The sequence below is a fragment of the Saccostrea cucullata genome, unplaced genomic scaffold, assembly GCF_032062105.1.
Source record: "Saccostrea cucullata isolate Sc308-1 unplaced genomic scaffold, CSIRO_AGI_Scuc_v1 ctg868, whole genome shotgun sequence".
In the NCBI taxonomy this organism is placed as follows: Eukaryota; Metazoa; Mollusca; class Bivalvia; order Ostreida; family Ostreidae; genus Saccostrea; species Saccostrea cuccullata.
The window spans coordinates 22,599-47,626 of NW_026941219.1; the positions used below are offsets into that span (position 1 = coordinate 22,599).

The 25,028-nt window shown below is 31.2% G+C and overlaps 1 protein-coding gene and 1 long non-coding RNA gene across 2 annotated transcripts; both read right to left on the bottom strand.

Annotated features, from left to right (window-relative positions):
- Positions 1–660: 660 nt before the first annotated feature.
- LOC134257445 (hemicentin-1-like) lies at positions 661–23,678 on the bottom strand. Its single transcript, XM_062740064.1, has 10 exons — positions 23,583–23,678; positions 19,396–19,629; positions 18,802–19,077; positions 4,312–4,590; positions 3,738–4,034; positions 3,326–3,619; positions 2,793–3,095; positions 2,095–2,406; positions 1,659–1,793; positions 661–1,427 (listed from the first exon to the last, which is right to left on the bottom strand). The coding sequence occupies exons 1-10, from the start codon at positions 23,623–23,625 to the stop codon at positions 1,219–1,221; spliced, it is 2,382 nt and encodes a 793-aa protein (XP_062596048.1). The 5' UTR covers positions 23,626–23,678; the 3' UTR covers positions 661–1,218.
- Positions 10,022–11,027, bottom strand: LOC134257452 (uncharacterized). Its single transcript, XR_009989917.1, has 2 exons — positions 10,764–11,027; positions 10,022–10,288 (listed from the first exon to the last, which is right to left on the bottom strand). It is a non-coding gene; the product is annotated as an uncharacterized LOC134257452 (long non-coding RNA).
- Positions 23,679–25,028: the final 1,350 nt, after the last annotated feature.

Consider the following 25,028-nt stretch of genomic DNA (forward strand, 5'->3'; position numbering starts at 1 on the left):
TTCCAAAGCATACTAAGAAGGGCAAAGACCCCCCCCCCTTCCTCATCTAGCTCCTCATTTCTTTTTAAGCTTGTATGATAAAGAGAAAGATTGAAAAATATAATTTTTTATGTTATAAATTTCTTACATCTAAATACTAGTATATAAAACAAAGAAGCAAATTTAATTTAAATATTTGATTTATTCAAAATCAAGAAGAGATTTCCTTCTAAATAAATTCTTTTTCAAAAATATATTCCAATATTGCTTGCACATACAATTAAGGATTTATAAATGTGTTTCTTCTCTTTTAAGTTAACTTAGATATGTTTTACATTATATCTTTCATATGAACAATGAAATGATATTGATTATTTTTCCATGGTGGGGATTAAATGTAATTCAAACGTAAGGAAAATATCAAGTTGTCACAGAAATATTAACCGAGTAAGAAATAAACAGTATCATATGTTGTCCATTCGTCAGCCTTGTACCATTATCAATTGTTAAACGGTGCTTTCATTTTATCTAGTATGTAAATTGCAAGTACATGTAAGTATGTCAGATATTAAAAAAATATCAATTGAAATCTTTAGAAAATAACAAATATGAATTAAAAAATTTTGTTAAACAAACCAACATTAAAAAATTCTTATTGTTAAATATATATATTGTTTTTACTATTTTTACATTAACATATACCTTTAAGAACGTTGCATTCGAATTTAGAATGGTCATCCGCGTGGTGCAATGGTTAGAGTGTGTACTTTAGAGTCGCGAAGTTACGTAGCAGTTTTGAATCCCATTTTGGAATATGGAGACCGGTCCTTCAGATGAGACCTATAAACCGGGGTCCCGTGTCGCAGTAGGTACTGGAACGAAAAAGATCAGTCACTACTTTATGTCCCCGATTGCCGAGCATAGGACAAAATTTGTAGCTCTTCACTGGCAAGTCGTGATGTCTTCATATGAGTGAAAATTTTTCAAGAGGAATGTTAGCATACACATCAATCAAATCTATAATGAACTTATTTCGTATCTAAAATTTTCAACTAAAATAGAATCTGTGAAAGTACGTTATTGAAAGATGAAAATATTTTACCTCTAAAATTTTCTTTCTATTTTGTGACTTATGGTAATTTAATACTGCATTATTTATAAAAGACTAAAAAAACCCACAGTTTCAGTTCATATTCCGAACGAATATTTCCATGCATATTTAATCACAAAATCCCAAGTCTATCGCGGCACATTCATTATAGCAGCGTAATGGTGCAGTACTTCATATTCCACGTTTTCAGAAAACCAATTCTTTGATGACCCAGCTCTTTGTGGAAATCTCGATATCTGAGCTATCTGCCACTGAGAATGGTGAGGTTGAACTTCGCCTATAACTCCATCAATACTCATATCATTTGGCTGTTTAAATGTATTCATCGATGCAGACTCTAAATACAATATAAAGAGAAAAAAATTATTTAGAATATTATTACAGGATGGTTCTGTTTAAGTAATTAAAATTTGTCCATCTTAATAAGGAGATAGCATTTAAGATTTTATATGGAAATTATTAAATGAGAGAAAGCAATTCAAAATAGTAAAAGTTAGATATTTCAAAGAAAAGTATCCATTGTAAAGTAAAATCTTTGCATTTAGAATCTTTTTGCCACAGTAAAAACCTGGTTCTTTCCCATTATCCTTGCGTCTACGAAACATCATCAGGGATATAAAACATGTTACAAGTATCGCACCCCCAAGTCCTAGAGCTAATACGGTCCCTGGGCTCAGCACGCTTATTTCAAGATGTCCCTTTTCTGTAAATCAAGAAATTCCGCCGTAAAAATATTAAGACTTATGGTAACTATAAAGATGTGCGTATACCGTATAGCAGGTTTTCTTGGCGTTTTGTCCGCGCAAAGGTAATTATAATTTTGGCGTAATTTATCTTAGCGGACGCAGGGTTTCAGCCCCTGCAGATGAACACTAAAAGGAGTACCGACTATTTTAACGAGTAACATTTTAGCGGACTATCATCAAAACGCCAAAATAAAACAAAATTAGCACCCAGCTAAAATTACCCGCTATACTGTATTTGTAATGAAATATTTATTTAACCTCTCTCTTGAATAGATATTGAAACTATCATGGAATCCCTGACAAAAAGTGTATAGTTGCCCAAAGAACTTTCATCAAAGACAGGAATAACGCTTCTGATCCAGTAGAAATCGGTTTCATTTCGCCGCAGAATAAAAACATTAATTTCATTTCTCCGAGCATTGCCATCCCATTTAATATCATTTTCCTTCAGAGTCTTCTCAAGATTAATCTTTGATATTACAGGAACATTTACTTCGACAGTTTTGTTTTTCCCTGTGGCTGTTGAATATAGTTTATTAAATTCCATTTCGGTATCCAATCGAACCGCACCTAATCATGATAAATTGTAATGAAAAAGAAGGTTAATTTCACTTAAATGCAATTTTAATGTTATAATTAATAGTACCTATGATGACAATTTCTTTTATTACTTTATTATTATTTGAGAGAGAAAGAGATATAAACACAGAAGGAAAATAAAACACACACACAGCGAGAGAGAGAGAGTTGAATGATTCAACCATGTTACTGTTAGAATTACAATATGTTGATTTTTTTTTACTTTTCAGTTCCTTATAAATATAAGCAGTATGTTTCCAATATCAATAAAAAGAATATTCGGAAAAAGGAGGCAAAATTCGATGTTGCCTTCCTTTACATAGATTTTAAAAACCTATTTAATTAGGTTCATCATACATTTTTTAAAAAATACTTACAATCAATTTTAAGTTGAATTTGGTTTAATTTTTCTCCGTAGTCAATATTTCTCCCAATGCAAACATAAATTTCCGAATCGTTGCACTCCACGCCATTCATGAATGTGTAGTGATATAAATGTTCAAACATATTACCAGCCATTTTAACTCCAGTTTTAGATCTCTTTTTGATAACAACATTTGGAGGTGGATATCCATCCACTTCGCAGACTACTGTTACGTTATCGCCTTCTCTTGTATTGATTTGTGAATCATTTTGTATATTTCCATTCACGATTGTATAAATATTTGGCTCTGAAACATCTGTAAAACATATTTTGTAATTTAATCTAAATACCCTCAAATCAGAAGTACTAGACAGGGTTTTATGTCATTGATCAAAACATACCAATGTTGTTAAGAATTTATCATATACTAATATGAAAAATGTTATGATGTTTTATAGATCACATGAATGCTTAAATTTCATTAATAAGTAAACGTTTAACCAATTAGTATTTTAAAACATGGATGAAAAAAAAAATATATCATACAAGCAACGTTTATATTTATTTCTCTCTTTGAGGTGATAAATCCGTCAGTGTTGCTAACATTTCCGGTTGCGATACAACGATATCTACTTATATCATTTCTGCCTACAAAACGCTGTGGTAACACGTGGCATTTCTGGACACTAGTTACGTGTCCTGTGGCATTAATGCTTTCCCATCTATATTCACAAGGAGGGTTGCAGTCTGCAGAACAATTAATAGGTCCTAAAGTGTCGTTTTCTCGGATTGTAATAGTAGTATTTATTTTCGGAGAAAACTCCACCTTTTCTGGTCCATCTAATGAAATTTAAAAAAAATTTGTGATGGTTAAAAAATTCAATTAATTGCTAATTAGAATATAACTTTCTTAATGCAACCATTAAGGAACGTTTCTATAAAAAAGGGAAATAATTACATTGTATTTCTGGTTTGATATCAACATAAGCTGTTCTGCTGCCTTTAGTGTTATTATATTGTCCAGTTGCAACACAGCGAAAGGTCAACTTCTTGTTCTTGTTAACTACTTGTATTGGCAGCATGGATCCATTTGCGATGATATGGGATCTTTGGCCATCAGGGTGAATCGTCATCCAATAGAAAACGCATGGAGGATTGCACTCAGAAGTACAGTTTAAAGGACCAAGTAAGCCCCTGTCTTGTAACTGGATTGGTTCATCCAAATATGGAATCAATTTCACAATATCAGGGCCATCTTTAGAGAAACATAAAGCAACATAAGCCTCTAACTTACATAACATTGTTTCTTCTTCTAATAAATAAATACATTCGTTTAATTTTTAACGCGGATTTTTTTTTCATGAAGAGTTGATGAAAAATTTAATAAAAATAAAATTATTTAAAATGAAACCCAAAAATGATATTTTTCAAAATAAAAAACAATATCTGAAAACAATTTATTGAACTATGGGATAACATATATACGTTTTAATAAAATTTTGACTGAACAGGGTTAAACTTAAATTACTCACAGAAGGCTTCTACTTGCGTTACGTCGCTTTCGGATATTAAACGTTCCTGTGCGCGACATGTGAATTTGTCGTACACATGGCTCCTCCTTACTTGGAACTCCAGTGTTTGATTGAAGGCAATAGGAATTTTTGTTTTGTTTACAAACCATGTATATTTCATGGCGGGAATTTTCTTGAAGAAATTTGGTGTAGATGTAGACTGACTGCTACAGGTTAACGTTGTCTTTTGATTAACTGGGACATAAACATTGCCAGTGATAACTGGTTTTATTGGCCTCCCTATAAGAAAGAATATCAATGCTTATACTATTCCAGTCTTTTATTCCTTTTCTATGATTGAAATTGTAAGAATTTGTTCATGTGGAATCTCTACATCGTACTTTTCCTAGCAAATCATAATGTTTGGAACGTGATGACTACAGTTTTTCAATCGTCAATTTTGGCAGCAATATACCATAATTAACCGCATATGAGGTTTAAGTTTTTCAATCAGTTGAAAATGCAGGATTTGCTCTTTGTATCAACAACATCTAAAACGAGACACATTTAAGTTATTGCCAAAAATTGATAAAACTAAATATCAAAAGTCTTGTTTAAAGGCATCTTTTGTAAGTTCGGTAATCGTTACAATGATGTCGGAACAATCTCTACTTAGGTCAGATGCTGACTGACATTTTAAATAATATTTTGTTAGTACGTTATTTTCACATTAAATTGTCGACGTATTTTTCTTTTTTCCTGACTAGATTAATTGCATACACTTTTTTGAAATTTTGAAAATGGGATTTTTAACTTGAAAAAGGCGTTAATGGTAATCTAACAACCAAGCTATATGATAAACGTGATGACTTTAACTTTTCTATCGTCAACTTCCCTTGCTTATGCAGCAACATACCCTCTCACCTGCACACGGAGTCTATATATCTCAGTTGATTCGATACGCAAGAGCATGCTCTACGTATTAACAATTTCTAAAACGAAGTAAATTATTAACAAGCAAGTTGATGAAACAAGAATATCAACAGTCTCGTTTAAAGTCATCATTTCGTAAATTTTATGGTCGCTACAATGACCTTGTCAGCAAATACAATTTACCATTAAGGCAAATGCTGACTGATGTTTTTCATAATAATTGTTAGTCTATTTTTATACAATGCATTGACGACGGATTTTTCCATTATTTCCCGATCATGACAAGGAGCACACGGAGGGTGTGACCGGTTAGCAGGGGATGCTCACTCCTCCGTGGCACCTGATCTCACCTCTGATGTTTCGGACGTCCGTGTTTGCTCCGCTCCTATTTTGTATTGTTTTATCGACTTTGATATTAAAACTGATCGTTATCTCCATATCCTTCTTCTTAAATCAAATTTTGATCTTCAATTTTGCTTGCTTGTTTATATCATCAATTGAACTTGTTCTGCAAGTATGAAAATAAGGTAAGACAATCCGGTTCTTTAAAAAGAAGGATATGGAGATAATTATCTTTAACTGTCATGACTGTATCAGGAAAAACGGAAAAAATCCGCTCATATACAGTGTTTTAAAACAAATTCCTATTTTAAAAAAGGCAACGTGGTAGCACATACATTATTTTAAAACAAATTCCTATTAAAAAAGGCAACGTTGTAGCAATCTCACTGGCTTAACTTTTAAGGAAAACGGTTTCTTGATAAACTAGTACCCGCATTTATAACTAAAAATTCATCTCAAGTCTTTAAAATTAATTAAAAGGTATAATACATTATAAATAAAACTACTAGTATCTGAATGGTGTGATTCTAATATAATTATTTTCTTATTGTACTGCTTTCCATGTAACTTTTATTCAATGAAATTATAAAGACACGGATTACAGCAAGTTAACCACTTTATTGTCACAATAACAGTACACATAGGAGCGCGGATCCTATAATAGGCGCAAGTGTGTCCCTGTTTACAAGAGGTGACGAGATCTAAGGGTGATCGATCGTTGTTTGATCGTTTGATTGTTTGATTGGTAAAAAGTTAAAATAAACAAATACAAATATACAAATACATGCTATAAACAAACATACTACAAACTTACTACAAAGACAAATTGTTTGAATGAACTACATCAAATTACATTGCTGACAAATTACATTACACAGTTTAACTCGCTAAAAGTACACATGAACTTTTACAAAGGTATTTAATGTCGCTTAACATTAGCCTTAAAACGGCAACTTTACAACAGTAAATAGATAACTTGTAAATATGGAACGCCATCACTGCCTTATAGCAGAACACTACAATTGCATTGTGTCAACTTTCCATTACATTATGTCAACACATTGTGACATTTACTTACAGTACTATTGCGTTATGACAATTTTCCATTACATTATGTCAACTCTTTATGACATTTACAAACGCTACTATTGCGTTTTGTCAACTTTCCATTACATTATGTCAACTCTTTATGACATTTACACACACTACTATTGCGTTATGTCAACTTTACATTACATTTTGTCAACTCTTTATGACATTTAATACACACTACTATTGCGTTATGTCAACTTTCCATTACATTATGTTAAGTCTTTATTGCATTAACTCGCACTTCAATTACATTGCGCCAATCTTCCATTGCATTATATCAGCTCTTTATGACATTAAGTCAAAACAATTTTGCGTGGTGTAAAGATGTTATTATATAATTTAAACTCATTATTACATTATGTGCACTCTCTACTATTTGGTCTAAGTAGTTCATTACATGATGTGAATTTATCTTTAATTCTATAATATCAAGTCGCTATAATACGATGTCAAAAATTCATATATTATGTGAAAAAAATTGTCACATGTTGCCAATTCTTTACAATATTGTGTCATCAATATGCTACATGACACCGGGAATTTATTACATGATGTCAATTTTCCCTTACTTTTTGACAAATCATTATTATGTTATGCCATTGTATCTCTACATTGTGTCTAAAATGCTTAGCCTCTTGTCAGTATATCTTAGAATATTTCAACTCTTTATTATGTGACGTAAGGTTTATGTTATGCCTAAAAGTTCGTTTTGTGTTTTCAATATTACATGCACATATGTTAAACTTGCAAATGATTTAAATTAAACGTATCAAATATCAAATTATACACAAGACTTAATTCATCCTTAATTAAATATCAGGTTAAATTAAAAATAGGATCATGTTCCCATGGAATCTTTATTGACGATTTGAAAAGTCCGAAACTTCTGATCTAACTACAAAACACTGTCCTAAGCTTTTTATCAGTCTTTAACCCTCCTTAAAAAAAAGTGTAAATACATCGTATTTCATACGTGCACTGGTGGGTCGATGGGGAAAGGGAGGATCCCGCCCTCCCATCTTTAGTGACCAAAATATATGCATGAAATTAATCAATTGATTTTACTTTGTAGGACATTGCATTAGTTTTACATAAAGTATAACTGAAATAAGTTGAAACTTTTTATTAAAAAAATCTAAAGCCTGAGAGCTTTCGGGCTTTCACCCCCTGGTCCCCAACTTAGACACCATATCGTCCCCCTATAGCTACTCTTTTCAAGAACCGAAGATCGCAACTGATATGAGCCCGTGTTAATTTAAGTGAAAACGTAGATTCTGGTCCTGGAATGGTTGAAAAATTACTAATTCCAGTGGACGTTGCATCGTTTTTGAAAGCTGGGGGAGGTTTGTCAGCCAGAAAAAAATAACGTACAAGAAAAAGCGAAAAAAAAAAAATCCAAACTCGAAAATCCTATTTCGGGTGAAAGGAAGGGGGGGGGGGTCCAACTTCGATCAATTCTTTAAAAAATTCCAAATATACTACATTACCCTTATACTTCAGCAAAAAGTGGGACTGAATTTCAATGAACATTTTCTATGATAAAGTTATGTCGGAAAAAAGAGGAAGTCAGACCCCTCCCCCCCTCATATAATGTGTCTGTAATTCGTCCTAATTAATCAGGACCCCCCCCCCCTTCCCAGTCCTGAAAACACGGTTATCAACTTTGACATAATGTAAATGTATTTTACAGCGCGTAATGAACATTTGTAATCAACATGATAAAGAATTAACACAATGTAAAGATAGTTTTAAATCATATAAGAAAGAGTTAACATATTCTTATTAAATATCCACATAAAGGAATGGAGTTTTGACATAACGTAATAAAGTGTTGATATAATATGGAACGCCGTGACTGTCTCCATAATATATGTTCACATTATGTTATAAACCTTTTTACATCACGTAATAAAGCACTGACATAAAGGTAAGATGTATTCACCTCACATTGTGATGACCTCGGCATAAAATAAAGATAAATTAACATCACGTATTAATGCTTTGTTATAATAGAAATATACACTCACAAAAGGGAATGGACTTTGACTAAATGTAATGATAAATTTAATCATAGAACACATGTAAAACGCAATTAACTTGACGTAATGCAATTTTGACCTCACATATTAAAGAAATGAAATAATATAAAGAAACATTCATATCACGTAATTAAGTTTTAACACAATGTAAACATATTTTCACTTCACATAATGAACTTTGGTCTTCAAGTTATAAAGTGCCGACATAATGGAAGAATGTGTTTACTTCATGTAATGCAGCATTGACATGATGTAAAGATATTTTTACATCACCAGATAAAAAAATGATATAAAGTAAAGATATGTTCACATCACGTAATGATAGATTGAAATAATGAATGAATACACTGTAAAAAATAAGTGTTTAAGAAATAAACACCAAATTGCAACAGATAATAAACACTTCAACACGTTTAAGATTTAAACACCCCGTGAAGTGTTTAAGAAATAAACACATTAGAATGTTTAAATTCTAAACACATGAGGTTTAATATTTAAATACTTCTTTTCCGTTCTGTTTAAATATTAAACACTTCAAAAACACAAAATGTTTAAATATTAAACACTGAATTAATACATAGAGTTTACTAGATAAACACCGTGAATGTTTAATATGTAAACATATCGTGTTTAATTAATAAACATGTTCAACCTAAACATCTAAACACGTAAACATGTTTATTCGATGCAACAGATAATAATCACCTTAAACATGTTTATACATCAATTTTTAAACACTTCAACATGTTTATTTTACCAAATAAATAAACACTTAAACGTGTTTATAAGTTTTCAACATTTTATTTGAAACAAACATAAAACAGTACAAAACAAATAATTTGGTTGATAATAAACATGTTGTACATAAAGTTTTTTTAAATTGATAAATGATTTAATGTTGGATTTGGGGGTTCAAACTTAATAAACAATTATAACATTAAACAACACATTCATTTACAAATAGATACATTTCAACTTAAGTTAAAAAAAAATAGAATTATCAAAACAAACTAGCACGAACATGTAAAACCTGCATGTGTAAACTAAAACCCAATAAACTGATTTCGGGAAGGGGTGTCTTTGAAATATAAAATAAAATACATTATCGATTAATAAAATGAAATGTTTTTCATCAGTAAAATTTTAAAAAGGTCTAGATCGTCCTTTGCATCTTTTTTTTTAATAATAAAAGATCAAATCCATGAATATGATGCAAAGAGACTGAAAATGTTATTTGTTGTCTGGGTACGGGATGTACATGTATATACAAGTATTACACTCCGTCTGATAAATCCAGTTGTAAAGTTTACTTTCATAATTATTCAAAGTTTTATGATCAAATGAAGAAATTTTCCAGTTTTGAACTGTAAAGGACTAATTCATTAAATATTCTCGATACTATACATGGGCTGCCGGGGTATCACTCACTCAATTCCATATAATATTCTAAGCGAGTTAAACAGTCTAGCTCCTCTGGTTGTGGGTAAAATTCAGGTTCTCGATCTACAACGGATGATGATCTCCAGTTTTCTATTCTCCAAAATTGTATCCACACTAAGTAGTTCTACTTCCTTCTTCTCTTCAGAAATATCCTGAAAAATAGATAGATGAAAAAATATTCACTATGTAAATGCAGATAATTATATGCAAAAGAATACATTGAGATCGAAAACTAAAATGATTTGTTACACTTCACGCCAATTTTAATTATATAATACATTCTGAGACAAGTTTGGAATAAAAATCTGCAATTGAAATAAATCATATAAGCGTACAGTGTGTACACTAAAAAATTTAAATGTTCATGTACCTGCAGAATCAACCCAACACTGAACAGCAAAAATTAAGAGAAGGGTAGGGGGCTACCTTGTCTCAAGACATTTTCTACGCAAACCATGTACATGTATGTGCGCGGGCTGGAGATGAAAATTTTTGTACATGCGCGATTGTAGTATTGTTGCATGTTAGGGAACATAAATGTAAGCAAGGGCAGGTACTTAACTGGATTACATTTATTTATCAGGAATCAATGGTCTATGTGTGGGAGGGGGGTCTTTTAAGACTCACCTCTCAAGGTTAAGTATGATCTTCGTTTAAAATCCCGTTTCTTTATCAAGTGATGTATGCTTCTCAGGATTCACAATAACAGATGAATGTCCCTGCAAATTAATCAGATATCAAGACTACAATATTTTATGTCTATATCAGTGCATGGCCGCATTGCACTCAGACGATTACTAAGTATAGGTAAAAACCCTGCATTCAAAAATGAAAAACATTTCAGATCTCTAATCATGTATTAAGCATTCTTTTTTAAAATATTCAACATAAAGAAATGTATAAATACCTCCTATTTCATTGTTGAATATGGTGTTTCTTTGTCAGTATATGCCTGATTCTACATCTTCTGCGTTCAAATGCCATGTTATGACATAATCAACTGCGTCATTTTCTAACATAACGTATTAAACACTGGTGTTTAATTTGCAATTTCTATATAAATACCATGTGTTTAATTTATAAATATATATGATTAAGAAATGAACACTCGTGTTAAACACCGGTGATTAAAATATTAATACAATAATAGAAATCATCATAATATTGGTTTTTATTTCCCCTTTAGAAGTTTGTAAAAATTTTGAAATTTTGGCACAAAATTACTACTTATTAATGCTAATTGTAATTGCTTTTGGTATGATCTAAAGTCAACATATTGCCTTGCAATTCATATTTTTTTTCTGTGTCGAAAAATGTCTACCATTATGTGCGGAATTGCTTCATAAATTAAGATATTGTAAAAATGGTGAATTCCTACAGCAAATACTGAGAAGCAACACCTAATTTATTTTTTGATTTGATGCATATGAACATTACGTGTTTAAGACGGATGATTTGATATAAGTTAGAAGTAAAAACTTGAAATTACACTTTAAATGCTAAAGAATTAAGTACCGCAATATAATGAGACACAAGTATACTACTTTTTTTATGTAGCATTTCAGAGTACTGGTAGAATTTAAAAATTACAATATACTTATTGAACACCAGTTTAAATATCAGTGTTTATATATAAAACACTAATGTTTTGTATTTAAACCCTCTATGTTTAATTGTAAAACATGACTGTTTAAAAATAAAACACAAGTTAAACATCAGTTTTTACAGTGACGTTTTATGCTATAAGGCAGTGATGGCGTTCCATATGTAAAACTTAACTTGTGATCGGCCACAGTTTCTCCGAGTTTAAAAACGTCTGGATAGTACTACTAGCTGAGTCTTTTACAAGAATGAAATATGTGTGTGAAAATACAGACTATATAATAAAACCTACACATGCAGGAAACAGCATAGTTTCATAATTAAAATAAATATCAAACTGCGGGCTCTCCCAGTTATATAAACAAAATGCAGCTGATTTTAGCTTCAACATAAACAGCAGACGGGACCTTATGGTCAGTCAGCGAAATTCAAGCGTGAGAATATTGTTATAAAAACAGTTGGAACAACGAACAATGTATTTAGTCATTCAAGATTTGACATATTTGCTAATGCACCTAAAATGCACAATCTGCAATTCTAAATAACAAGTATACAAAATGTAAGACGTTACACTTATTGAATTCTGTCAACGAGGTTAGTAGGTGCTGTTATCATAAATATATGAGAAATAGTCGATCGATTTTTTTAAATGTAAAAATAGTGAAAGGGTTTGATGCGAAATAATTTTTTCTGAAGAGGAAGTACTTTTAACATGAGCTTGAACATACATGTACTATTTGCAGAATGGTACTTTACAAAACTGCACTTGTTTTCAACTGCTTAACGTTGGGTAAACAAAACCCTTAATGTAAATTTTTTCCTGTTTTGATGTGTTAAAAGGCAATTAATTAAATATACAAAGTATGCCTATTTCAACATTTTAAATTCACATACTACATTACAACTTCCTAAATATATATCATTGATTTTACCTTTTGCTTTAATCGTATTTATGTTTTTTAAAACGTGACTATTTAGTGAGTAGTTCCTTCCTGTTTAAAAAACAAAAGGATTAAATAATGGAATGTTCACGGTTGTGTTTGCAACTAAATGAAGACAAAATATATAAAACCAACTAGATAATTGCAAGTTACGCGACCTACTTAAATGCGAATATTTATAAAACCATTTATAACGCTTTGTATTTGTAGGGAATAAATCTTCAGTCACAAAAAGTAATCGTTATCAATTGATTTCAAATTGAAAAATCGTGGATAAAAACTGGTACAAATAAATGTTGGTTTACAGCATATAATGGTACTTTTTCTGAATATGTAAAATCATAAAGAAAAGTAAAAAACGAGGGTTGTTCGTAAAGTTCGTGGTTTTCTGTCATTATTTTATTTTATTTGACGTCATATGTTATCCAAATTTGGTAGATATATTTAAACAATAAATTCAGATGACTTGTATTGATATTTTTTATCATCACAATTTATTTAAAACTTATTAAGATTTAAATAATGCAAAAATTGGGCCACGGAGCAGGTAAAAATTTAGTAAGTTACAAAAAATACACTAAATAATGTCTGAAGTCATATTCTCTGTAAAATGGAGTAAAAACGAAAACAACCTAAAAACTCAAATTAAGAAATGATTTGTATTCAAAATTCTAGCTTAATATTTTGCTTTGTGGAATAGAAATCAAATTTAGAAGAAAGGTAGTCCACATTGAAAACGACAAAAACGATGACGCTATAGAACGTCACGTACAGGCAGATAAAGATGCAATTGTGTGTTTTACTCAGGAAAAATCCTGAATAAAATCTTTAAAAGTTGGAGGTCTATTAAAATATTGCACAAGAGAGCAGTGCATGTGTGGACAAATAGTACGGGCAGTATTTGAGTGATAGAGACTTTGTATCGGAAAAGGACAATCTGTGAGGAAGCAGTTTAACCGTAAAAATCATATGCATATGCGCTTCAAAGTTGCTTATCCTGAGAAAACAGAGTAAAGTTATAAAAGAAATTAAAACCTTAGCAAAGGAAATTATAAAACGAAAGCAATTCTTAAAAAAATAAAAGTCAAGTATTAAAAACTGTTTTTAATGAGTGGGTATTGTATAATATTGTGTGAAATTGTATAGGCCTAGGGATGGTATCTCTTATTATATTTCTGTTAAAATGTTTCCTATATAAAGTTTAGAAGGTTAAATAACTATCTTTCATAGTCCATTAGTCCACGTTACATGCCTGTAAACAACAATATTTATGCATTATATTGTGCTCATTTTTAATTTCCAGTGAGACATTTAAGGAGGATTGACATCGACCACGAACGTTTCCAACAACCCTCGTACAATAGGACTCATTCGTCATATTTATGACGTCAGGTGTCGCTGGTGTACTAGAGGTGGTTACGTAAACGCTTTAATCACAGCGGCGCTTGTAACATTGTAAACAAATGGACGTGTTCTCGAACTTGGAGCTAAACGGAGGGGCTGAATCGATCTTTAATCGAGCTGTCACAGCCGGAAGAAGGATTTATTCCAATCTTGGGTAATTATTGTTTGTAAATATTATACATTTATAGAAACTTTCTAAGAATTATCGAGTGTAACATGCCTATATGACGAAGATAGTACGACAAAGCATTGAATTTACAATCGACATTTTTGTAAATTGTCAGATGTATAATCATCTTTACCACTTACACAAACACTAGATTCAAATGGAATTAGTATATGATATGAATGCTTTTAGCTATATGTTGTTATTTATCCCTTTATACATGACAATCATCGCACAGCTAGGTTATAATGTAGGTCTACACTGGTTACATGCATTTCGTTTTTGTTGTTTAAAGAGCAACGTCCCAAATGATCATCAAGGGTAATTAAGTGCAACGTAATATTTATTGCAAGGCAAATACAAACTAAACATTCATTTTATTTGAACAGATCACAAAAAATAATAATAAATAAAACTGAAACAAACACAAACATCTGACACATTTCAACCCTCGCCAAAAGACTCTCCAGAACTTACAAAGAGATACATTAAATGGCCATTCATTGATATTGGATAAAGATAAATGATTTCGGATCAGCCTCATATTTTTTTTTTTTTTTTTTTAATTAAAAAATTTCAAAAATTGAGACTGGTACTTTTACTTTGATGTAAGTTGCCAACATTTCGCAGTGGTTAGAGTGTCTGCTCTGTCTACAGTCGCCAAAGCTAAAAACTTAACCCAATGTCGCATGTTCAAATCCACTGCATAACGTGGATTCTGTCCTACAGATAAGACCGTAAAAACCGTGGTCCTGTATTGCAGTAGGTGTTGTCACAAAAAAGATACATCAGTGCTCAATGGCCCAGAGTGCTGAGAATAGGTATATTTGCAGTCCGCCGTCAGCAAATGATGGTGTCTCCATACGAGTAAAAAATTCTTAAGAGGGACATCAGACAACAAACAAACATAGATTTAATATGTTTAATAAAAGGAATATAAACATGCAGTAGCTGTTATTGTACAACTAAATACAAAAAACATATAATTTTACAGTCCTCTGAAAAAAAAGAAATTATTATCAGGACTATGGATAGACCTCACTTACAGGCTGGCTGTATATTTGTTTCTAAATAAAAGCCTATAGTGAGTAAATTGGGTGGTTTTTTAATTACTTAAGAATATTTTTTTTCGTTTTATTTTATTTAGGAGATCAGCAGGTAAAATAAGACGTCAAAGCTTACAGTGAGCTTTATTATGGCTGGATGGTACATATAACATAAAAATTCTATTTTTCCGCATCCAATTCATGAAATGGCACCCATCCTATTGTCAGTGCTGCCAGGGGAAAAAAAGTACTGGTATGCAGTTGCATTTGTGTTTTTTAAATAATAGAAAGTACTCATAAATTATATTATTATACCTCTACTGTAATTACTCTATATAAAAGTAATACCATAAAACTGTCTATTTCCCCGAGAAGAAACTATTGTGCTCATCTGAGGACTACTCACTGGAAAATCAGAGCTACTCCCTGGGACTACTCCCTCATGAATATTTATAAGTAATTTTAACCAATCAAAGTGTTCAGTGGGCGGAGGGTTCAAGGAATCTCGAGTCTGTGACGTCATGTTATTAGCAATGTAACTATGACGTCAAAACATTTCGAGATGCGATGTCAAAATCATACTTGGATTCTAGCAAAATGAAGACAACGGTAATTCTTCGAAATGTCAGTGAAAATACTTTTTAAAAATAATTCAGTTGTTTTAGGACAGGATGCCTCGGGAAATAGTTTCCTCCCTCGGGGAACCATAAATTTGCTATTTCCCTCGTACCCATTCCATAACTGTATACTAAAGCAATACTTCAATGCTTCCAATTTAAATTCTTAAAAAAATGTATTTCCTTTTATTATCACTAGGTGTATTACAACCTAAGACAAAGTGTTGAGATGTTTGGCAGTCCTATACATTCACAGAGAAAATGTTCTGCTGGAAATATGGGGAAACATTCAGCCTGTACACACATAGACTAGTTATGCTCATGCTTGGAAAATTCTCTAATAATATGAAATACAATAATCTTGTGTGCAGTATCTTCAGGCTTTTCACAGATTTACAATTACAATAGTAAGGATTCCATTTTAATTTGAAAAATAGATTAATTTTATAAATTAAAAATATTTAAAGACAGTTTAATTGATCAATAAACAAGTACACTCATGATAATGCTATTAACTCTATACTAATTGCTACTTATTCTTATTTGAAGGGATTCCACCAAAAAACTGAAAGAGAAAAGAAGTTGATATACTCAAACAATCCCTACCAAGAGAAATTAATTTATGAAATGAAAGAATGCACACTTAACATTTTAATATTTGTTTGTACAAAAATTGACATTGAAAGGAATTTACTGTATGTGTACTTAAAATAGCGCGCTTCATATTTTAGCTGCTTTTGGGCAGACGAGGATGCGCTAATTCATGAATACGACTAAGAAGTCATTTATAAATAGAATATATGACACAAATATTTGTAGCGCTAATTCCTGATTATGCCAACAACTCCATATCCATTGATTGCGCTAAATTTTGAAAATGCCAAATTATGTACATGTACAGTATCTTTCCAAAGCTTGAACTTTTCTGTGTTAAGGATTTTGCTTATTTTATTCATGGCTGTAAATAAATAATACAATAAAGATTGTATTAAATATTTATACATATTTATTCCTTTCATACTTAAATTTGAGCATGCAGGTACAATGTTCTTGGAAACCCATGTTCGTGGATTTGACGAGTCTGTCTTGCCCATGGATTTTGTTAACATATTGATTGAATCTACATTATTAATGAGTTATAATTTAAAAAATTACATACCCATGAACATTTTTCTTGTCCATGAACATTGAACCCCACAAATTAACATGCTTAATTAAAACATTCCAAAGAATTCATAATACATGTACAATCATTTTTAATTCTTTTTCAAAGCAAGCAAAAAGAATTTTTTTTTTCAATTTTTTTCTAAAAATTAAACGTGTCAAAAATTCTTAAAACTATGTACTTGTGTTCTGAAATTTAAAAAGTAATAGTGTACTTGTGTTCTGAAATTTAAAAAGTAATAGTTGTACATCTTCTAAGCACATCTCACTTAATAGCCTAATCATGCTAATAGTTTCTACAATATGTACCAATATGAGAAAGAATCATTCGAATAGAGTCTTCAACAGCTAAAATGCCTGCATTGAATCTCTTTGTTAAAGAATATGGCTGATCTTAAAGAAATTTCACAGTGACGGCTAGTTATCATTGGGGATACTGGTCTAAACTTCACGACACACAATTTAGTTCACAACTCTTGAGGAACAGCTCAGTCTTTGTACACACTTCTTGTCTTGACTGCAGCCACGGAGCTGTTGGACTTGTATTGCTATTGTTTTCAATTCCAAAACTGGATGTCAAGTTTACTGCATCCTTTTTTAGTCTACTCTTGTCTCCTGTAAACAAGGAACTGTGCAAATATTATTTTTGTTTTGTAATTGTATTGAGTTAAAGTAGATTAGAATATTATATAATCAATATTTACCCAGGGAAAACCAAAGACCCTACTCGTACTAATCAAGCGGGGAAATATTGCTCATTATTTCTGGTGTTGAAATTTAATATAATAAAATTCAACATTGAATAGATGTTAAATTATAAATTGCAGTACTTATTCCATTTGTTAACAAATCAAGTAAATTCTATGGGGATATAAACACATCATACACTCTGTATGTACATTTTAAAAAGAAAACTGCTGCTGTACATTAAATTCATCAGATTTAAACCTATTACATTTACCAGTGTTATGTCTGTCACAATCACAAAGCAACAAAAGCTTTAGACATTTTAATTAGATTTCAAACGTTTGAAATAATATATTAAATAATATTGCCATGTGTCAAGCTATTACATGTATTAAGACACTATTAATATAAATAATTGAAATGTCTTTTGACGAAAAAAAATAAAGAGGGAGTTCACTTTTTTCAATTTAAGACAAAGTGAAAAAGTCACCAAGTCAATATGTTTTATACTGTGTATAATATTACTCATTTTTCTGGTTAAATCTATATGAATTAATGACATATACTTCGTAAGATACTAATTAAAATTAATCAAAATCAATATTTTACCAAAAATCTAATCCTTAATATCGCCGACTCTGAAATTCTGGTGACAAGCGACATCGTGTTTACCAAGCTTCCATAATCAGCTGATCATCTTCATGACCGATTTAGCGTCACTTTTCGCCTCAAACAAATGTCTAGATCTGAAAATAATGAGTGTCCACAACCTCTACAACATCCTGGCACACCACAGAGAGTTGGCATTCGTTACAAATTAATTAATTTGGAGGTATATGTCCAGGAGAAACTACAGTGTCTCGCCACGCTACCATTTGTTTACACCCAGTCAAGCGCTTGACAAATTCAAACGTTTGCGTAACCACCTCTAATACCGCAGCGCCACCCTACGGTTAATGACGTGAATGGATACTATTATCTACAATCTCATCGAAATGATTGTAGTCAATGACGATATGTTAATATTTCTCTACATACCAGAAACGACTAGTACGACTCCCTTCCTCGTTCTGGAATCTGAAGCGTTATATCCGGCGCTGTAATATCCTGCATCAATCGTGGTGACGTGGAGAGCTTGTAGTGACATATAACCAGGTGACCGGGTAATAACATAACGGTTAATGTTAATAGACTGGTAGTTAATTTTTATTGCGTCATTTGACAACAGCTTGTAAATGGTGTAATTAGAGGTCCCCAAAGGGTCAGGCAAAGTTATCTTGACTGGATCTCCTTCCAACGCATGAATAATATTAGCTATAATAAACAAATTAAAACTTTTAATAATAATATAAAATTTAAATATTGGGACAACTTTTGAATTTTTTTATACCGATACACATATAAATTTCTTGAAGAAAAGCATACTTTACATGAATTAATAATTCGATTATACACATTTTTGAGTATTATGATATTGAAATATTCTCTCTTTCTCTCTTCTTCTATCCATGTCACACAAACAAATACACACGCACATTCATTTTTAGACAAGAATGGAGATGAATTACAAAGAAAGTGAAATAACAACTTATAGAATATTCATTTCAAAACACAATATCCCCTCTTACTTACGTTTGTATGATGCAGACATTTCCCAGTATCGGTAACCCTTGGAAATACGTACAATTAAGTTGACGTCTGTACAATTCAACACATCGTATACAGTGTATTCCGTCCTTGTGTAGTCCATCCTAGTCTGTATACTACCGTCACAGGCAACAGTGACGTTCTGATGGACTGATCTGCGAGTCCAATTAAATTCCAAGTCTCCATCGATAAATGAAGAGTTTATCAGTATCTCGGAACCTTGATAAACACAGAAAGCGGATATAACAAATCAACTCTATCATTACCATCTTTCGTCATTGATGTACCGTATATCAGGTTTTTTCCGCGTCATGATTTTTCCGCGATTCAGAACTTAAATCAGTATATTAAATTTACGCGGATTGAATTTTCAGTATTTCAAAATCCCACTGATTATACTATTAACAATTTTTCAAGCCTGTGAAGGAATTTGATGCAAAATGTAAGTCATTAAGCTTATGTTACTTCATACGGATGAGAAATAGATCGATCGACCTTCACCTCGTCAATTTCGGAAGACTCGCTCAGCTGATAACACATCTGTGTTGTGTACCAATTCTCAAATTCCCAGATATTACTTTTTAAGATTTAAACAATTATTGGTCATTTACTGTTCCAAACTGACTAGCAGCTCTGGTATAATTATTTGTAATTTATTCATTGCTCAGGATAAACACGAGAATTAGAATAGGTTTTCACAAGGGACGTAACCAAAATATAATTAGCTTGTCAATAGGGCTTAATTATACCTATTACCGGTATCTCGCGCTTGTCCTCTGATCCCGCTATTTTCTACCTTCTACCATTTAAGCATGAAGATATAACTCTACTTATAATAAAGAAAAAAAACTTTGTTTTAAATTTTACCCATCTAATCATGGGACATCGGGACATCGGTTAAATTTCTATTCCCAATGATCAAAAACATTTCTTCATCATAACATACCTGGTATAATAATATTCCAAGTATGTATTTTTTTTTTAATTTTCAAACACTTACTTCTTTCCATAGACTTCAATGCAATATTCAGTGATTACTTACTGCTTATGTAATTCTTTTCTGAAAAGAAAAGACTAAAGACTTTTCGGATCTAAAAGGCTTTAAATTAATATCGAAGTACTGTATATCTACGGTTATGAAATTCGGTTCTAATATGGATCAGACACCTTAATTATTGAATCATGATTGATGATACAGAATACTGCTTGTTATTGCAGCCCGGAGGACCGGGCTGCTCTATACATATAAGTTTAATTGTTTGTGTATGGGGATTGGGGTTGGAGTAGTTATGTAGAATTAAAGGTTTTCTAAACATTAAAAGATTGTTAATCAGAATGTTCTTTCCAATTATAAATTATGAGATACATAATATATTTACTTCCATAAAGTGAATCTGTAAAAATATATGTTTTTCATATTTAATATATAAAGTTACATATCATTTACTATCGAAACAACGACAGGTCCCCTTTTTTAGAACATCGAATTTTACTTCTCGGATGAAAACGTACTCTGCACAGTTTGTGTTTTATATTTCTAAAATTAAAAAATAAATACAGTTTTAAATAAAAAGTGATGCGTGTATGTAACTTCAATTTATATTTAAATTTATGCAGCCAACATTTACTTGCGGAATTGATCAAGTTTAAAATGGTATCGTTTTTATGGATTTTTATCCGACTACAAGTTTATCTATCCTCTCCATCAATTAGACGCACGCCTTTTTACACATATCGAAGCGGTTTGCTGATCAAGATTCATTTTCATTGTTTACTTTACATAATTCCCGGGGGACAATTGATGGATACATCAATGTTTTCTTGTCTTATTAACATTACATACTGCTAAGAGAATGAAGCAAAAGAATCATAGGAAGTCAATTGTATTTCACGTATTATTTGTTAAACATACGAGGGTTGTTCGAAAAGTTAGCAGACTTGCCATATCTTTTTATATTTGACGTCATACACCATCCAAATTTGGTAGACATACTAGGGTTGTTCGAAAAGTTTGTGAACGATGTCAATCTTCATAACATTATTCACCAGAAATTCAAACTAACCACATATTATATGTAAAAATATTTGTTTTGTTGATTTGTGAAGTTTCATTGCATTCGATTGAACAGAAATCAATTTACCTTATTTTAAAATCAACATGTTTTGTACCCGCGGAGCACACTTAACGGCAATGTAACGTCAAAAAATAGCGTCAAGAATTTTAAAAAAAAACCTATCCCTTTACATTTCATACAGTATAATCCTATGCCCATTCATTAATTTTTTTTATACTTGACATTTTTTTTCAGAATTGTTCTCGTTGTATAATTTCCTTTGTTAAAATTTTATTGTTTTTTTTTTAAATTAAATCTGCTTTCACACGATACGTAATTCTGTAGCGCTTCTGCCTTTCCTTGACATTCCAACTTTCTAAAGTTTTTGTTCAGATTTTGACAGTTAAACCTAAGCTTCACAGATTGTCCTAATTCGAAACAGAGTCTCTGTCACTCAGATACTGCCTGTACTATTTGTACATGCATGCACAACTCGCTTTTGACATATTTTCTTGATTCTTCCAACATTTTTAGAGTTTTATTCAGGGTTTTTCTTGAGTAAAACTCAAAGTGCATCGTTATATGCTGCTCCGTGACGTTCTAAAACGTAATCGTTTTTGTCGTTTTCAATGAGGACTATCTATCTTCTCAAGTTGATATCATTTCAACAAAGAAAAATATAAAGCCATATTTTGGTATACGAATCGATGTAACGATCCTTAATTTGAATTTCTAGGTTGTCTTTCGTTTTTGCTTCATTTTACAGAGAATATGACTACAGACATTATTTAGTGTATTGTCTGCAACTTACTAAATTTTGACCTGCTCCGCGGCCCGATTTTGACATTTTTAAAATCTGGATAAATTTGGAATTAATCGTAATATTTTGAAAAAAATGAATACAAATTATTTGGATTTATTGTTAAAGTATTTTTACCAAATTTGGATAACATATGACGTCAAATAAAAAAGATATGACAGTTGTCCACGAACTTTTCGAACAACCCTCGTATTTAAACAATAAATCCAAATTATTTGTATTAATTCTTTTTAAATGTGTCGATTCATTCAAATCTTATCCAGATTTTTGAAAAGCAAAAATAGGAATGCAGAGCATGTCAAAATTTCGAAAGTTACAAGCAATAAAATAAATGATATCTGTAGTCAAATAGTCTATTAAATGGAGCAAAAACGAAAAAAAAAAAAAAAAAAAACCTCAAATTAAGAATTATAACTTCGATTTGTATACCGAATTATGTTTTTTATGTTTTCCTTTTTTTGAAAAAAAAAATTAGATTGAAAAGATAGGTAAAGTTCTCACTGAAAACAATAAAAAAATAACACTTCAGAACATCACGAAGCAGCAGATAACGATGCAATTTTGTGTTTTATTCCGGAAAAATCCTGAACTGACTAACAAATAATGGAGGAATCAAAAAATATGATACAAGCGAGTTGTGCATATCTTTAAAAATAGTACAGGCCGTATATGAGTGACAGAGACTGAGTGAGACTTTGTATCGGATGAGGACAATCTGTAAAGAAATGTAAAAATCTGAACAAAAACTTTTTAAAAAATGGAATGTAAAGGAAAGAAAGGCGCATCAGAGTTGCTTATTTTGTGAAGGCAGAGTTGATTTATAAAAGAAATGAATACCTTGATAAAGGAAATTATACAACGCAAAAAAAAAATAAATATCAAGCATTAGAAAAAGGATTTAATGAGTGGGCATAAGATTATACTGTGTGAAATGTACAGAGATAGTATTTTAAGAAATTCTTGAGGCTATGTGTTGACGTTGTCATTAAGTGTGCTCCGCAGGTACAAAACATGTTGATTTAAAATGAAATCGAATGGAATGAACTTCATATATCAACAAAACAAATATTTTTACATATTAAATGGCGTTTATTAAATTTTAAATTTCTAGTGAGTAATACATGTATAATGAAGATCGACATCGTCAACGAACTTTTCGAACAACCCTCGTATTTTAAGAAGCATCCAAACATTGATTATTACTGATCAGTTTTTTTTGCAAAAACATTAAGAAATAAATAAGTAATTTGATCTAAACTTTAAAGATTTTTTATAATAATTTTAAATATTGACTACACCTGAAGTGATTCCAACTAAAATGTATATAAACCAAAGGATCATGTCAATTTTTTCCAATGCCAACAAATACGCAGTCGTTAATTGTGAAACATAGACTGTTCCAACAACTCTGCTTGTATCAAATTAAATTATCGTCAATTTAACCAATAAGAGGGAAGTTAATTAATGCGCCAGGAAAAAATCCGGTTTAAATTGTAGCATATGTTTTGGAAATTGGAATTTGTTTTTCAAGTACATCTGTACTTATTTTATGGATCATGCAATCATTCATTAAATCATAGCAATGTTTTTGTTTTAAATGCAGTGTGAATTATTAGTATGTGAGTCACGCTGTAAGACTTGAACGTAGGAATATTTTTTTGAAGCCTAATCGCATCATAAAATATGCGTAAGTTAGAAGTTTGTGTGCTTCACACACCAATGACTCACACAAAACTTAAAAACATTCCTTAATTGACGACGGATTTCTCCATTATTTCTCGATCATGATAGGAAGCAAGGGAGGGGGGGGGGGGCTGGTCGGCAGGGAATGCTCACTCCTCCATGGCACCTGATCCCACCTCTGACGTTTAGGAGGTCCGGCTTTGCTCTGCTCCTATTTTTGTTGTTTTATGGACTTTTGATCTTGAGTACTGTTCGTTATCGCCATATGTTTCATTTATATAGACAAAAATGTTCTATGCTTTATGCTTATTTCCTGTAATTAAAAAAAGATATATATCAATATTCTTACATGATTATAAGGAATTCTTGATGCATGTTAATATAGCACATACTTAACAAATGATATAATTTTTTTTTCAAAAGCAGCAAATGTGGAAATGTTTTAGGCGGACGAAAATAGAAGATTTTTTTTTTAAATCAAGATAACAGCTGAATTGATGCATTTGGATTTCCTTGATTTGATCATGACAAATGATAAAGTGTTTTCGCTGGATATTTCTAGAATTTCAATTAATAATAAGGAAGAGTCTACGAAGCAAATCACGGTTTATAAATCTAAAAATATGCAATTGAATCTAAAAGATTTATTTTTCTGCTAAATACAAGCATATTGTAAAATGATATATACGTATTTGGATAAAAGCCAAAACAAACCTGGAAACGCGTTTGTATTGTAAAAGTTAAGAAGGTTTATCAAATAGCTGTGTCACGACTGCTCAAAGCCTCAAATGTTATCTTTAAAAATTTTACATACTAATATCCCTACCTATTTGATTTTTACCTGATAATTTTCTTACGATAGTATGTTTTGAAAATATTATTATAAACATAACGTTGGTTTTGTCTTTTGTTGTTAGGCAAGAATGTTATGACCTTATTTTTCATATCATCCGCGTATTTTTTAAAACCCTAACATGCTCTTTTGAAGAATCTTGACTATCATTTTGATATGAACCTGTTTTTAGTTGAAGTATCGAATAATTTGAACTTTGTCTAAATTT

Excerpts from the sequence above, each read along its gene's own strand:
- LOC134257445 (XM_062740064.1), bottom strand. The coding sequence starts at position 23,625 with ATGATCCTTTGGTTTATATACATTTTAGTTGGAATCACTTCAG. Across the intron at positions 19,078-19,395 it reads AATGTCTGCATCATACAAAC|CTAATATTATTCATGCGTTG; the intron begins GTAAGTAAGAGG and ends TGTTTATTATAG. Across the intron at positions 1,428-1,658 it reads GGATAATGGGAAAGAACCAG|AGTCTGCATCGATGAATACA; the intron begins GTTTTTACTGTG and ends TATTGTATTTAG.